Below are 16,673 nucleotides of genomic sequence, written 5' to 3' on the forward strand. Positions count from 1 at the left end.
TGTTCATTTTTTTGCAAAAACTCTACATTAAAACAACCAGAGTAAGTAGATGATTGTGAATCTAAGCTCTGATTTCTATTCAGATAAGTCAATTGAAAAGCATATGAAGATTTAGGTTTTGAAAAGCCTGATATACTTTTCTGAAATTTGAATCACAAATAAATCAACTAAAATCTCTCAATCGAAGCATCATCACAAAGATAAGAGGATACTTACCTGAATAGTTAGCTTGTTGATGAATCTGAGTTGAATCTGCAGATTAGTTAATTGAAATTTGCTCTCGGATTCGTTTATTCTACTGCAACTGATGGTCCTCCTTCTCCTGGTGGTGGATTATTGATCTTTATCGTCGTCATCGATGACAATACATATTCAAACCTTTGGATATTTCCAATTTGAGAGAACAAACCAAAAACAAAAAGTTACAACAACAATAGCAAAATCATACAATGAAAACTAGAAGAAACGTTGAATTAATCGATTCAAACCTAAATTTAACCAAACAAAAAAACCCAAAATCAACCGATAATCGATTGTCTCCGCTCAAAATTAATTTATAACTCTAGAATGTGTTTGTAAGAACTGGAGAGAGAAAAAAGAATTATAAATGAAAATATCTAATGAGTTTCCTTTGACATATATAGTAAAGGTAGTGTTGTCATTATTAAAATTCGTAATAATTAATTATGGGCCAGATCTGAAGAAATTTTGATATTTTGGGCCTAGTAATATCATTTTCCTAAAGTATGGAGTTGACAAAAAAGAATCCATTTTGTGAGATTTCTATATGCTTAACCCATATGAAAGGAGGTTAGAGTAGTTTTTCCTATTTATCAATCAAGTAAAATGAAATCATTTTACGAAATATGAAATAAAGAATCAGTTCATGATGTATTTTTTTGTAAGTGGTTTTTAAGCTAAGTAAAAAATACAGTAAAAATAAAAATAAAGTACCTCGAACCAGGTAATTAATACTCTTAATAATGTGACATTCTTCATATCATCCGTACACTAAAAATTCATAATTAAAGGAGTTTGTTTAGTCTCTTGATCACTTTCTACTTTTTTTTTTATTCTTTCGTGGAAAGGAAAACACTGTAAAAAATGTTATGCTAAAAACTGGAATGTGTTAGTAAAGATTAAAACTAAAAAACCGCAAAAGAAGTGATCATACGTGGTATTCACCCAGCCAATCCTAACTAAAATTATAATAAACTCATGAGAAAATATCTTTTGCTATATTTTATAAAATTTCAAAATATCTAGGGTGGCTGAAAATAGGAACTTTTTAAAGAAACAAAAGAATTTAACAACAACTAAAGAAGAGTTTCTAATTTTAGGGGAGGCGGGAGTCACCTCTAACTTATATACAGCTATGTTTTTGTTGACTGAGTTAAACCATATTTAATCATGAAATCATTTAATAACCAACATAATATTTCTACAATTTCTCACAACCGCCGATCTAACGACAAAATAAAACCCCATTTTTTTCAATGAACAACTAATCATTTCTACCAGTTTATAAATTTTTGTATTTCTCTCCTTGGGTTCTTTTACAATTCATCAGCAGTCGTATTTCTCGATTCCGACCGTTAAGATCGGTTGAGAATCGAGATGACCGACTTATGGTCTGGATACCGACATAGTATTAACTACGGAAGAGGAGTAGTCGACCGAAATCATAATCATAATCTTGAAGTTGTGAAAGGAAATGAATTAGTCACCACAAAACAGATTTTTACAAAAACAAGTCAACCACCTCGTTCATGTACTGATTCTTCTCGGGGGTATTCTCCTCGTTCATATAGGCACAAGGAGAGTCGTGTTTCATCCTCATCAAAGTCAACGTCTTCGTGGAGTTTTAATGATCCAGAAATGAAGAGAAGAAGGAGAGTTGATCAGTATAAATACTACGCTGTTGAAGGTAAACTGAAAACTTCTTTTAGGAAAGGGTTTCGTTGGGTTAAGAGGAAATGTTCGAACATTTCTCGTGCATTCTAGTATGTCTAAAAGAAAAAAAACAAGAACGTTTTCTGTAACTCTATTTCACAAGAATGCTTTTAACTTTTACTACTTTTCTCTTTTTTTTTTTTTTGTTGTTGTTGTTGTTGTTTGATAACTTAGATAGCTTGAGAATTGGATGCAGTTGGATTAATTTCGTAGGAATAAATAAATCTGGTTGTTGTTTGAAATCTGAATCTTTATCCTTTACAGAGAGGTTTTAATAAGTTGTTTTGTGTGTGCAACTTTTCTATGATCCCATCAATCGTATCAGGCTATTGTATGATTAATGCTTATTTATGTATTTTTTTTTTGAGAATAAGATAATGCATTGAAGAAACAGAACAAGGACACAAACAGACAGAAAGTTGTCTATGCTATCAGACCAGGACATGCCCTGATCTGAGTTTGAGACAACAATCTATTGGTATTACCAATACCTTCATTTTGATTACTAGACTTATCTAAACTTAAAAACATATTTGAAAAAGCAGGTAAATCTTCTTCCCAGCTGTTGAAAATTGAAGATTTTCTTGCCTCTACCGCCAATTTATCTTCCACAGAGTTGCCAGATCTGTGAGTAAATTTGAAGCCCAAAAAGTTGTTGCAATCCACTTGAATTTTCATTGCCTCCCTGACAATGCTCTGATTTCCCCACTCCATCATTGTTGCCTTTCCATTGATAAAATTCACGATCCTTTCACATCCCCTTCTATCCAGAAATGTGCCAAATCTGCATCTTTGGCCCACCTTGCTCCATACAGCAGAGCTAAAGCTTCTGCTTTTTCTGCACTTGCAGCATAGAATACTCCTGATTTAGCTGCTCTTCCATTTCCTGCATGATCTCTAATAATTAGACCAAAGACAGCATAAACAGATTCAGAGATCCAAGAAGCATCATAATTTAACTTGAAGCAGTTATGTTCAGGGCATTTCCAAGGGACAATCTTCATCTTCTTTGTTACATTACAACCATTAGTTGTTATGATGTTTCTTGTATCACAGTTCCAGAAATTTAAATGTCTATGAATTATGATAGAAGTTTGTAAAGAATAAACATTTTTTTCCTCAAAAATCCTATTACACATTTCTTTCCATATAAACCAACATTTTGTTGCATTAATCTCTATTACCTTATCTCCCTGAGATTGCCAGCAATTGAAATGATTAATGAAAGAGTTTCTTACGATATTTGAAGTAGTGCCACCAGCAAAAGGTGGCTGCATCCAAACAGATTTAGCATACCAACAATCAAACAGCAAGTGATGAACAGATTCAATTTTATCATTACAGAAGATACATATGTTGTTTACATCTTGCATATGTCTACTCAGAATTTCTGTTACTAGCAAAGCATCATTTATACATTTCCAAAGAAACGATTTTATTCTCTGAGGCAGTCTATTTTTCCAGAACTTCTTCCAAAAAAATTTAGTTTATGTGTTTCCTTCATTTTTACCACACAACCTATCATATAAAGATTTAACTGTGAAGATACCATTCCTAGTTAACTTCCATCTAGGTTTATCCTGATCTAAGGTATCATTCATATCCACAAAAAGTTTAATATTCAAGATAGTTTGAGCAATAATATGAGGAAAAGAAACAATTATGATTTCTTGGTTCCACTTATTTGTATCTGGATTAATCAGATCCGATACAAGTGTTAACTGAGTGTTTCTTTCAGAAACAATTTGATCTAGAGTGATATGTAGATCAGGTATCCATTGGTCAGTCCATATGTTGATTGACTGACCATCTCCAACCTCCCAACGGGTATACTTATGAACTAAATTAGCCCCTTGAACAATACAATTCCACATCCAAGAAGAAATCACCACTTTTTTTAAAGTCAGAAAAGTTTTTTTTTGAAATACTTTTTTTTAAACATCTTAACCCACCAAGAATTGGGTTCAGATATAATTCTCCAAGCTATTTTAGCCAACATAGCTTGAGTCATTTTGTCTGCATCTTTAAAACCCAAACCTCCCATAGAGATTGGTCTACACATATATTTTCAGGACTTTATGTAATGCCCTTTCTCATTTGCCTCTTTTCCCCACCAAAAAGCACATTGTATAGAATTTATCTTAACAGTAATCTTTTTTGGGAGTTTGAAACATCCCATTTGATAGATTGACATACCAGATAAAACTGATTTGTTTAGAATCAATTGAATTGTTTAGATAAAACTGATTTATTTATGTATTATTACACTTCATCTTTCGTGCAAATAATCAATCAATTGAATTTTCCAGAAGACAGTATTTATGTATTATTACACTTCATCCCTAAATCAAATATATATATGACACATGCTTAAAAATACATATGATACCAGAAGCTCAGAACGCATTAGGTACTCTTGCTAGACATAAAAGGTGTCCATAGAATTCCATGACACATGTGGCTAGCTGTCTCTCTAAGGCACGAACCCAATGCAACCGAAGCAGATCAATGAAGACACTATTGACCTCCAGCCTGCAGCCTATAATCGTGATAAGCCCGCACTCACACTTCAGAGATATTAAACCAAGCTTTGAAAAACGACTGTTAGGCACACCTATGTAGCGATCCCTGAAGGTCACTGAAAGCTTTGTCTAAATAATATTGATAATAAATAATAGAAAATAATATTATTCGAACACGTTATAACCGTTTTCATGCACGTTATACGCGTTTTTTTTATAAATTGATTTTTAAGTTTTTTATTTTCTAAATATATATGATTTTAACGCAGGAGTAACATTTTAACGCAAGTTTTGTAAACCGTTTTCCTCGTTTTCATGCCTGTTATAACCGTTGTTCAAGTGAAAAAGGTTTAAAATATTTATTATTTTTTATTTTTATCGGTAAAGAAGTTGGGCCTGACGAATTTCGAACTCGGTATTATCACGCAGTAACTTTACCACTGTACTACAATGACATCAGATGTAACAATGGTATTAGACCTGTTATAATCGTTTTCACATACGTTATAACAGTTCTATATGAAATTCAAATGGTAATAATTCCTTTTCTTTTCTAATTTAACCGCTCTCACCCCTTAATATGATAACGTTATTTTAACCAATGTAACACGTTTTTCTTTTAAAAAGTGCTCACACCCGTTAAAATACGTTATAAGTCCGTGACTTAGGATATGACCCATTTTTCGAACCTTGTATCAAACTACTTCCATCTGAAAAGGAAATATATATATATAAAAAAGAGCTTGCAAGAAATGGATCCCAGGCGGAGACCAACGGATTGCAGACATGTAGAAACCGTTGGTCTTGGTTGTGCCGTGGGAAAGTGCACTATGTCGAACTACCCTGCTCGCCCCTCCTGCATAAAACAGGTTTTGGCAGTCAAAAGTGTTGTCCTCTACGACATTTTCTCTAACATTCTCCCTAATAAAACTCTACTTCTTTTTTTCGGCGTGTGTTCCACAAAATTCCTTAAATGTTGTATAATAAAACTTCGATAAATTAATAACGTTGGGACAAAAAAAAATATTTTAGCAAAATTATTAATTTATCGAGTTGAAATTTAGCTTATACAAATCTAGTTGGGACCATGAAATTTTATTATTTTAGCGAAATAATTAATTTATCGAGGATTAATTTATTGAAGTTTTACTGTACTTGCAGAGCAAGAAAGCCTGGATTCACTCCAAAAATAAAAAGATCTCATTAGACGGTTAGAGTCTAGGAAATAAAGATTAACGGCTTTGCGTGGGGGTTTAGAAGTTGCCCAATATCCATAGTCCAAAGTCCAATCTGTCAAAACCCTACTGAATAGATCCTTCCCCCTATATATTGAGAGAGTTATACGCTCTATTTCTTACCGAGCCGTGAAGAAAACTCAAGAAAAAAACAGCTGAAGATATTTCACGCGTAGGAGAAGAGGAGGAACGCAAATTAGTGGACTCGACGATTCGCAGCGTGAGTTTCTCAGTTTTGGTTGATTTTATTTTTGTCATTTATTTATTTCTGTCTTTATTTTGTTATTAATCTAGGGTTTTCTCAATGTGTTTGTTTATTAGGTTTTTGTTTGTCAAACCATGGGGGACAAAAACAAAATCACTATTAATATTAACAAGGAGAAATCAATCTTCAAAGAAGAAGATGATGATTTTGTACCTGGGAAGGGGTTTTATCAACCAAGTGGTGATGATGGTGATGAATCATGGGAAGCTTATCTAGCCTTAATAACTTTACTTGATGGTCAATTAAACGGATTACCAAGAAACCATGTTCTATGTGGTGTAGCTGATGAAGTTTTAGCAGTTAATGAAATCCAATGACCAAATCTTAACGACTTCTAATATCAAGAAGAAACTAGAGATTGAAAAACTAATAGGACAAGTCCCTATGTCTTTCTTCAACCAGCTTCTTATGATCTTAAGGGACTTGAAGAAAGAAGAGCCGGCTTATATGTACCGATTATCATTACCAAGTATTAGTGGTACTAGTACAAGTGTTGATGATGATAATAAACATGTTGATCTTAAGCCGGTAGTGTTTATTCGACCTAAGCCTAAACTAGAATTGCTGAATGAGGAAGATGTTGAATATGAATATATTGGTGAAGACAGCGATGACGAACATGAGGAGGAGGAAAGAATTGTGGAAGATGCTGACTGCCATCAGGTTAAACAGGAAGAAGTTGTGGCAAAAGAGGAGTCGAATGTTAAGAGTCTGAAGAGGTCTGGGCTTAAACTATCATTCCTGGATGAGGAAGAGGACATTTTTTTTGATGCAAATGAGGAAATTGAACAAGAGAATTTTGGTGGTGACAAAGCAGACCAACGGGAGGCTTCGATTGAAAGAACTGTCAAAGATGCTGGCTGCCATCATGTCAAACAGGAAGAAGATGTGCCAAAACAACAATTCAAAGTTGCAAGTCCAAAGAGGACTGCAAAGATTGCGAAAGTAGTGAGGATCCAGAGTCATGTCAAGGAAAAAAGAAGAAGCTGAAAGTTATGTCCCTGAGACAATATCGACTAAAACAGTACTATGGAGATTGAGCGAGATAATCTACTGTTTTTTACGATTATGGTTTTATTTTAGTGGCATAGGCATAAATTGTGTCGCTAACATTTTTGTCAGTTTGGATTAATCTAGTCTAGGCTAAACGATTTAATTCTACTATTGTAGTCACTCATTGTTTTGAAGCGCATTAGTTGGATTCTGTCGATACAACAAGATCATTTTTTTAATTTCTAATTTTGGACCAATCGGGATGTTTCTTCATGTCAATAGAATGAATTTTTTGAATGAGAAAGTCCTATGAATCAATACCATTAAAAGAGGAACAAAAAAAAATGTCTCTAGGGGGTGTTACACTCTATTTACACCTCCAACTTAACCACATCCTAAACTTAGAGCAACCACAGTCACGACCAAATTTGGAGACTAAACCCAAATTTGGTCTCTGTATCAGCCGCAATGGAACGGACTAAAGCTATATTTAGTCCGGATAATTAGGGTTTGAGACCAAAAATGGTCGCCGACCCAGACTAAAATCAGTTATACTGGGACGGGCTTAATATAAGCGTATGAATTCAGACGGGGTTATAGTGAGCGCTTCACACCAGACGTAAGTATAAAGAACGCATGAAATTAGGGCGGATGTATAAAGAGCGTATGAGTGAGGCGTATTTATAACCACCGCCGGACAAAACGGAGATAATACGTACGCCCCACAGCAGGCGTAATTAGAATGTACGTCCCAGTGGGGCGCAGTTATAAAAACCGCCTGGTTCGGGCGCATGTATCGTGAGCGCCTGTGTGTAGACGTATCTTTAATGTACGCCTGGTCCGGGCGCATGTATTATGCACGCCTGTGTGAGACGTATCTTTAATGTACGCCTGAATTTTCATAACATGAGATTGCATAGCCCCATGCTCCAGTTTGATCTTCCAACGTGGTGCGAACATGCAATCATTTCCGTGTGCAGAGACGCCCAAACTGAATCTGGATGGGGTACTAGTCCATTTCCGTGTGCAGAGACGCCCAATGAATCTGGATGGGGTACTAGTCCCGTACAAGGGATAAGTACAATCCCTCCAGCCTACTAGACTAATCCTCTGCTAACAATTCACAATCATCCCCACCCAACCTGACACAATCACTCTCAGTATCAATCTCTTCAGCCACTTTCTCTTTGTCAACCAACTTATTAACTGCATCATCTGTTCCATACTCAGACACATCCATCGTAAATCCACCCAAACTGACACCATCACTCTCAATGTCAATCTCTTCTGCCACTTTCTCTAAGCTATTTTTTGCAGTTAGCTCACCTATGTTCTCTCTTGATAACCTGTCCATTTCCAAATTATCTGAAGATGTGCTTTCATCTTTTGATTTTCCATCAGCCTGACTAATTCTTTCTTCACATGTTTTTGGTGATAGATGTCTTCGCCGCGAATATGCAATGAGTTTCTTGACAATTTGATCCCCGGGAGCAACATACCCTGCACACTGATTCACTGTATATATTTCTGGATTCGGCACTGAAGCTATAAGAGGAGATCCAGAATTTTGGTGCTTAATGCTGGCACCATTACCAAATTCTGCTGCAACCGTATCCATTTCAACATTCTCAGTTATTGATAACGGGTGAGGATTCTGCATTTCATTTAATCTACACTTGCTTTTAGCAGTATCCGACCCCGCTTCTTGGCTACAAATTTTTCCTATTAGTTCATTAAGTATTTGGGTCTCACCCATAACTTCACAATCATTCCCACCCAAACTTCTTAACCTCTTCAAAGGCTGCTCCCCTGTATTGCATATTAGACTGTTATTATCTGAATCCTCGCTGACAATTCTCTTAGTCCCAGAAGAATTTTGTGAAGTAGCTCCGCTATCAATATTCACGGTTGCAGCTCTTTTAGATTTAAACTCGCTATAAGCGTTTTCGATGAGCCCCAAAGCTGATTGAATTCCCGGAAACTTGTTCTTAACCGGTTCCGAAGTTCTCATCAGCTCCGTGTACTTCAAATCTATGTCAGACACACTGGCCATCTTGTTAATGTCGAGAACCGAGCACCAATCAATTCCACTCCCTTGAGATTTAGCTGTACATGCTATGTCACCAAGTTTGATCAACTCATCAACATATTTAATTCCTGGATACGATGTTTGTGCTTCAATTAGCTTTTTCTTAGCACCATCATAGTCATTATACTTCATGAAGATTAATCCAACCCATCTTTGGACATCTGCTTCCACCTCTGCTCTCACCATCATCTAATTCACAAAAATCCCAAATTGATCTTCTATTCCAAAACCTACATTCCCCAGTACAACAATTACTTAAATCGCTAAGCAGAAAACATAATACATAGCTATTGAGAAATCAAAAAACCCCATTTTGGAAAATCCAAGAATTCCTAAAACCCCATTTCCGAAAATTCAAGAATTCCTCGAACCCCATTTTGGAAAATTCAAAAATTCCTCAAACCCCATTTTGGAAAATTCAAGAATTCCTGAAACCCCATTTTGGCAAATTGAAGAAATTCTACAAGCCCATAGGTACACAAGTTAAGCACTGTAAAACCCTTCAATTATAAGCTCAGAAGCATGCAACTTTCCCTAGTTTTGACAATGATAACATCAAAAAAAAAGTTCACACTTTGAAGTTCAATTTTAACGGTAAGAGGAAGAACTGCAAGAAATATAAAATTGAAGGAGAACAGAGACTTACTGGAGCATAGATTTCAAAGAGGATGAAGAAGAAGAACCGGGAATTGCAGCAGCGGGCGTCTGATAGTTAGGGCAAGGAGTTGAATTACCGACCTCCAAAATGAGAATTTGAGAGGTTTAAAGACTTGTTTAAACCCGCTGGGGTTAACAGTTGGCTAGGGCCTGGCTTTCACACTTAGGTCAAAGTTTCGAGTGGCTGTTATAAAGTTCTTTGATCACTAATTTAAAACATTTTGTACTCAGACGGACTTTCCATAAACGCCCCACATAGACGGACCTTTCATCTCCGCCCCACTCAGACGCACCTTCTGTGTCCGTCCGATGCAGACGCAATTTATATCTCCGTATGTATCAGACGCACATATCATCTCCGTCTACTGGGACGCATTTTCCATCGCCGTCTAATGTCAGGCGTGAATTAAAACTGCGCCTCAATCAGGCGCACGTAATACATCCGTTTCACTGAGACGCATGTTAAAAAGACGCCCACCAAGAAACGTTAGTATAAATTCCGTCTGGATTCAAGCGGATGTATAAGTTACGCCTCACCAAATTTTGGTCGTCACCCACTGCGCTTGAACACCGAGAATACCAAATTTTTTTGGTTTTTAGTCTGGAATTTGGTATTTGGTCTGTCTCGTGACTGTGGTTGCTCTTAACCCCACCCATTTCGTCCACCAATTTCTTTCTCCCATTGATTTTAACTGCTAGTAACCAAAACTAAGTTCCAGAAATGAGACATGAAAACCAACTACTATTCTTCGATAATCGAAACTGTCACTTCAAAAAAAAAAAAAAAAATACTCCCTCCCCTCCGTTACTTTGGTCAGCTCTTTTTTTTGAGAAAATTAAGAAAATTAAGAGAACTAATTATTGAAAGTGGTCCTCTAAACACTTGTAAATAAAAGAAGTGAAGTGAAATGGTCCTCATAACACTTATCAGCCAAAGAAATAAGTGAAATGGTCCACATAACACTTGTCATCAAAAGAATTTAAAAGAAAAATGGTCCCAAAAAATTAAAGTAACATTTGACTTTCCCGGTTAAGAAACTGACATATTTTTTTGAAATATTTATTTATAGAAATTGGCCTATTAAAAAGTAACGGAGTCATTAGCACATAGTTAAACATTAGGTTTCACAAAGGCCTTACAGGTGATGATTATGCATTTTTGCGCCGTTATTCTGGGTAAGGCTAAGACTCTAAACCTACTGCCGGTATATTTTTCTTTAGGTATTTGAAAAGATATTTTCCATTTCTTGAACATGGTGTTTTAGTTTCTAATCACTAGTTATCTGTTTGTATTAATGTTACCAATGTTTCATATGAGAGCTTCTTTCCGTGTTTCTTTCTGACTACTTAAGATTGGTTTTCAATCGTTGCAATGTAAGTGTTTGCGAAATTGCTTCAACAAAAAGGCATTACAGATTGTTTGCACTTCAGATTAATCCGGGTAGTTAATCTCGCACAAGTTTGATTTCGTAGAGTTGGGAATTATTTTATTTTTTTTATGAATAAAGTAACAGGAGAACCCAAAATTACCCTGAATATTATCATCCAGGTAGTGTTCCTCCTTTCATAACAAATCAGAAGAAAGGTTAGTTATTACCCAGTTTTCTTAGGGGTGTTTTGTTGGATATTCATGTTATGCATCATTCTTTGGAGACACTCATGTCGACAGACTTAGTTTCTTCAAACATTTTACATGGGGCACGCTAGACCTTCTACTGGGCTTTATGCGTAAGATCAAAAACTACCAACTGGGAGCAACCAAGTTATTAACTATTCGCTTACATGTTATGCATCATAGAAGTATTATGTGTGGACTTCATAAGGAGTTTCCCCAGACGTTATGAAATTTGGAAATGCAATTACTGTTACTCTGGCTAATACTGAGGTGCTGCAGAATCTATTTACTTATAGTAATATACATACAGATGAGTGTAGAGTTCATGCCTTTCTCATTGTCTTTCTTCCTCACATTGAGTGCAATTTTTATGGTTTCCTTATGGTCTTTTACTGATAGACTTATATATCGCGGTAAGTAATTCTAAATTGGAATTTATTTTCTCTAATATGCTCTTTGGTTTGATATGTGTATGTAGTAGGCATGAAACATAGCAGGATCCATTTTTGGCAGGTAATTTTAACTTCTCTGTTGCTATTTTGTTATGTGAACAATTTCGTTCTGTTTAGTCCTTAAGCTTGGATTGCCCCACATTTATGTATTTCGTGTTCATCATGGATTTATTTCTGACATAGTTAGGGATTGGAACCATAATATGGATGGAGTCTCATTTAACCTAAGCCACATTTTGAGTATGCAGGTACAATTCATTTGGTTCTACATACATTTTCGTTATTTGCCATTACCTGTGATAAAGAAAACTGCAGCAGGTATATAGTCTCCTCTCTCTGGCACTTTTGTATTATATAGTGAGGTTTTTGGTATTTGTTCAACAGAAATTAAAGTTCTAACAACTCGACTTCAAACATAACGATATTAAATATGAAAATTTGAAGTTAACATGCTGAACTTAGAGAGACGTATCTGCATTATAGTTAACATGAATGGATAATTACTGCTCATCTGAGAAAGCATTATAGTTTTAGTTACAAGAAATTTCTCCCTTTTGGTTATCTGTAGTTCTTTGTATTATTTCCTGAAAACGATATATTCTTTGTGGTCAGATGGCTTCACATAAGAGTGGTAGCATTGCCTTTGCTTCACGTAATAGATTGTCGGTGCTACTGAACGCATTCTCATGCCGACTTCCTTTGGTCTCTAGAGTTTCTATGAATTGCGGCCCCTTACGCACAAGTATGCATTTCTTACTTCTTTATATTTGGTTCCCTCCATAATCCATATATACGAGCTAATCTCTAGAATCAAATAAAATTTTAAGGAACTCCTTGATGTAAGACAGAAGCAACAAAGTGGATGGTACAAAACGACATGCAAATGAAATCATTATTGTCTTTTATTAGTTATGTTATGACATATATATAAACCGGGCATCAGCTTATTTTTTATTATTTTTGGTTTGGCATTTGTAAAGTCTGAATTTTGTTAAAAATTGCATGTCAGAGTCTCCACCTTTTCCATGACATACCGAGTTCAATGCAGAGAAGAGTTTCCTGAAAGAATGAATGCCACACCGAGTTCAACACGTAGAAGAGTTTCATGAAAGAACTTGAATCAGGGGATTTAAATCTCGGATTCAGGTTAGTTGAGGTAATTTAATCAAGTCCCTTATCCTATGTTGATAATACCGCTTTACCTTTTGTTTAATTTCATACATTTGATATAAGTAATTTTCCCAATAAACCAGTCGGAAAGACCACCTCTAAAGGCAACAAAACTTTAAATGGCCACAATGTATGCAGTCATAGAGGGCTCATTACTAAGAATGGAGTATATTTCAGCAGCCAGGGAAATAACATGATTGCAAATGGGTCTTTCGCGCTGCAAGTAAGTTTTCACATATGCATTCATTTCGTTGGTGATCGAGAGAATGCTTGTTTGAGTATTTTAGATCGGTTAATGGCTGATATGAATATTTAGCAACATTCTCACTAGTGGTAATATCCAAGCATTCCTTCCGATGGCCCCTTTGATGCAAACTTAATGGCTGCTCGACTTGAGAATGTGAAAATAGTCGAGATTGGTTCATGTACATTGGGCTTGAAAAATGGTCTGTTTGTATTCCCATATCTTTTCATAAATGTTAAACTAAAGAGACAACAAGCAAATGATCTTTTTCCGGAGACAAGTCTTATGTAAAACTTCTGGCCGGATGCAGAACATAACAATCAACTGTGTTGCATGACTACTATGCAAGTACAGTGTATCTCAGTCACTTTCAATATCTTAACGTGTGTGTGCGTGGATTGCAGCTATCAAGTGTCAAAACCTTATTATGGCGTACTCTCGACGTTCCATTTCTAAACGTATGCGTGGGTCCTAGCCTCCTAGGGCTTTCCAGTATCAACTCTATTAAAGAAGCGAAATAAAGAGTCCATCACAACTTCAATAACTAGGTCTGGTTTGGCTAGAGATACCTAGAAATTGTCCCCCACCACATTCATTGTTATTTGCTAAGACTATAGTGTCCAATTTCCATAAAAAGTCCAAGTAGCTTAACCTCCACGGTAAAAAAAAGAAAGAAGTAAAAATCATCACCAAATAAAATAGCAGCCGCACGATGAGAGAAGTAAAAAAAAACGGCACCACACGATATTTGATGTGGCATGGTTAAATATCTTAATCTCGAGGGCCAAGTCTTATTAATAAGTAAAATTAGAGTTTTCATTGGCATTTAATATCAAGCCCAAACACGGTTTGTGTTGTTTTATAAGTTTTACCTCCAGTGTAAAAAAAAAAACCAAAACCAAAAAGAAAAAGAAAAAGAAAAAACTAACCGAAACAGAAAAAGTCTTCGTCAATTGGCTATTACCAAGTAGTTTAGAAGAGAATTTCTGGGAAGTTGTTACGTCGATGAAAGAACAAGGGTTTCTCTGAGTAAGTTTCTCTAAAACTTAATTTTTCTTTTCTAGGGTTATCTAAGTACTCTGTTTTTTAGGGTTTTTTTTCTTGATTGATTACGTTTTTCTTGATTGATTGATCAAAGTTTCAATCTTTATATCGATTTTGATGAATATATTATATAGTATCAGTTGTTGATGAACATATATATTGGTTGTTGATTGTTATTGAAAAAAAATATGTTCTGTTTTATACTCTGTTTATTTATACTCTGTTCATTTTTGGGTTTTTTTTTTTTGTGCTTTTTTTGTAGTAAAGATGGAGGTGGAGATGAGTACGGGAAGATATGATGGAATTCCTTTTGTTCCTGAAAAAGGGTTCAGGCGTTAACTTCAGTGATCGAGTGCTATATGAACGGCCGAGTTCCTCCTCATGTTCTCGTCAGTGCATCAGATGAAGTTTTGTCTGTTCTTAAAAGTGATATCAATTTTGGATATGAGAAGAAACAAGAGATTGATAAATTGATTGGGTTGATTTCCCTCGACACCTTTCAACAATTGGTTGCCATCGCAAATTGGATTACTGATTATACCAATCCTCGTCCTGCTAATTGGAGATCATATAATCCTGGAGATTTGTCAGGGTTGTTTTACAGACCAAGTAACGAAGCTAATTGGAGATCATATAATCTGTTTCTTGATGCTTTTAAACAACTTATCGGAGATCAGCCTGATATGGTTGTTTTAAGAATGTTGATACCCCGATAGAGTACCGAATACATGTCATTGAATCAGAACTAGGGCCTGCATCGAGGAATTGGTTTGATCATCTGAGTTCACTTGCGAATTTGATTACTGATTACCCACCATTACTATCTCCTAGTTGGGAAACCACGGCCACAGCTCCGTCGTGGGCTCAATCCACCTCTGGTACTGATTTTTACCCTCATGAGTTTCCCTCGGAGAAGAAGGAAGCGGAAAGGATCGCCATATTTGCACCTGAAGATCCTGAAGATTATTTTGATAATGTCAAGTTTGATTTTGAAGATGATGTAATGGCTAGTGATTCTTCTTCTGAGGAGGAGGAGGATGAGAAGGTGGTAGGGTCACCATATGATCTAAGGGCTAGCAATGATTCTGATGATCAAGGCACTGTACAGGGATGGATGAGAGATTTGACTGATGATGATTTTCAAGAAGTGAAAGTTGGAATGAAGAATCTGAGGGTGGAGAGAGAAGGTAGCAGCAGCGGAGATGATGAGTGTGAGAGAGTCACCGTCGGAGAAGCATACCTGACGTCTGAGAGTTGCAGTGATGAAGAGTATCAAAGGTCAAAGTGGGAGTCCGTAATCTGACGGTCGGAGAGAACAGTGATGAAGAATGGTTAGTCGTTTAATGGTGCTGATGATATTGAAGCAGGTTAATACGATAGGTTAGTGGAGTACAAAAAAAAGACTTGAATTTTCTTCGTGGTTTCTTCTGTTTGGTTATCAGTTATCAATCTAGTTAATTGGAACCTGCTTTGCTTTCATTGAATTAGGTATGTCAGTCAGAACTCAGAAGGACTGAACTCTTTTGTTTTCATCGTTTAGACTTTTGCATGACTTTAGAGCAACTGCAGTGGACGACTAAACCCAAATTTGGTGTCGAGTGGGCTGGCGTAGTGGGACGGACCATCGATCAAAATTTGATCAAAGAGTAAAACTCGGACCAAATTTGGTCGGCGATTAAGACCAAATCCAAATATAGTCGGGCGTTTATATAATGTCCGCCTACCCGACGGGCGTTGGTATAATGTCCGCCTGTAGCCGCGCGTTCGTAAAGTTAACGCCTGATACAGGGCGTTGGTATAATGTCCGCCTGGATGGGGCGTTGGTATAATGTCCACCTGGATGGGGCGTTGGTATAATGTCCGCCTGGATGGGGCGTACGTAAAGTTAACGCCGGACACCCAGGCGTTGATATAGTCATGATCCCACCTTCACAAAGTTTTGAAAACTTTGCTTGGGGCGTTGTCTTTATCAACGCCCCATTTCTTTTTTCTTTTTTTTTTTGAACCCGGGCGAACGTATAATCTCCGTCCCACACACCAGGCGTTGCTATAGTTCACGCCCCATACAGGCGTTATCTTTATCAACGCCCCATACCAGGCGTTATCTTTATCAATGCCCCATGCCAGGCGTAATCTTTATCTACGCTGGACGATGAAGCGGACTTTATATCAACGCGCGACCAAATTTACTCGTCACCCGCTACGCCACAGGACGGACTAAACCCAAATTTGATCTTTTTTTTTAGTCTTTGGTCTTTAGTTATGCTCGCACCACTGTGGATGCTCTTAGAGGTTAAAAATTTTGTTTATAAATAATGTATTGTGTAAACACGGTTTGCGGAATGGCCCACCATTTTTATCGTGGAGGTCAATCTAGGCTTTTTTTAGATTTAGTTTTGATTTAGATAAGGATAACTAATTCCTTAACCTTCAA

The 16,673-nt window shown here is 36.4% G+C and overlaps 2 protein-coding genes and 2 long non-coding RNA genes across 4 annotated transcripts; 2 read left to right on the forward strand and 2 right to left on the reverse strand.

Moving 5' to 3' along the window:
- Positions 1 to 2,693: 2,693 nt before the first annotated feature.
- Positions 2,694 to 3,326, reverse strand: LOC113333224. Its single transcript, XM_026579735.1, has one exon. It carries the CDS (start codon positions 3,324 to 3,326, stop codon positions 2,694 to 2,696), a length of 633 nt encoding a protein of 210 aa, XP_026435520.1.
- Positions 3,327 to 7,373: 4,047 nt separating this feature from the next.
- On the reverse strand, positions 7,374 to 9,830 carry LOC113332609. The gene is made up of 2 exons (XM_026579133.1): positions 9,704 to 9,830; positions 7,374 to 9,287 (listed from the first exon to the last, which is right to left on the reverse strand). Exon 2 carries the CDS (start codon positions 9,244 to 9,246, stop codon positions 8,071 to 8,073), a length of 1,176 nt encoding a protein of 391 aa, XP_026434918.1. The 5' UTR covers positions 9,247 to 9,287; positions 9,704 to 9,830; the 3' UTR covers positions 7,374 to 8,070.
- A 1,966-nt stretch (positions 9,831 to 11,796) lies between these two features.
- On the forward strand, positions 11,797 to 13,434 carry LOC113332770. The gene is made up of 5 exons (XR_003351711.1): positions 11,797 to 11,842; positions 12,030 to 12,099; positions 12,394 to 12,523; positions 12,791 to 12,937; positions 13,035 to 13,434. It is a non-coding gene; the product is annotated as an uncharacterized LOC113332770 (long non-coding RNA).
- Positions 13,435 to 14,111: 677 nt separating this feature from the next.
- Positions 14,112 to 15,720, forward strand: LOC113333281. Its single transcript, XR_003351888.1, has 2 exons — positions 14,112 to 14,224; positions 14,507 to 15,720. It is a non-coding gene; the product is annotated as an uncharacterized LOC113333281 (long non-coding RNA).
- The last annotated feature ends 953 nt before the right edge of the window (positions 15,721 to 16,673 follow it).

This window comes from Papaver somniferum, unplaced genomic scaffold (assembly GCF_003573695.1).
Source record: "Papaver somniferum cultivar HN1 unplaced genomic scaffold, ASM357369v1 unplaced-scaffold_132, whole genome shotgun sequence".
NCBI classification, from domain to species: Eukaryota; Viridiplantae; Streptophyta; class Magnoliopsida; order Ranunculales; family Papaveraceae; genus Papaver; species Papaver somniferum.

What these genes read in the sequence shown, in the direction of transcription:
- LOC113332609 (XM_026579133.1), bottom strand. Translation starts at nt 9,246, where the DNA reads ATGATGGTGAGAGCAGAGGTGGAAGCAGATGTCCAAAGATGGGTTGGA.
- LOC113333224 (XM_026579735.1), bottom strand. Translation starts at nt 3,326, where the DNA reads ATGCAAGATGTAAACAACATATGTATCTTCTGTAATGATAAAATTGAA.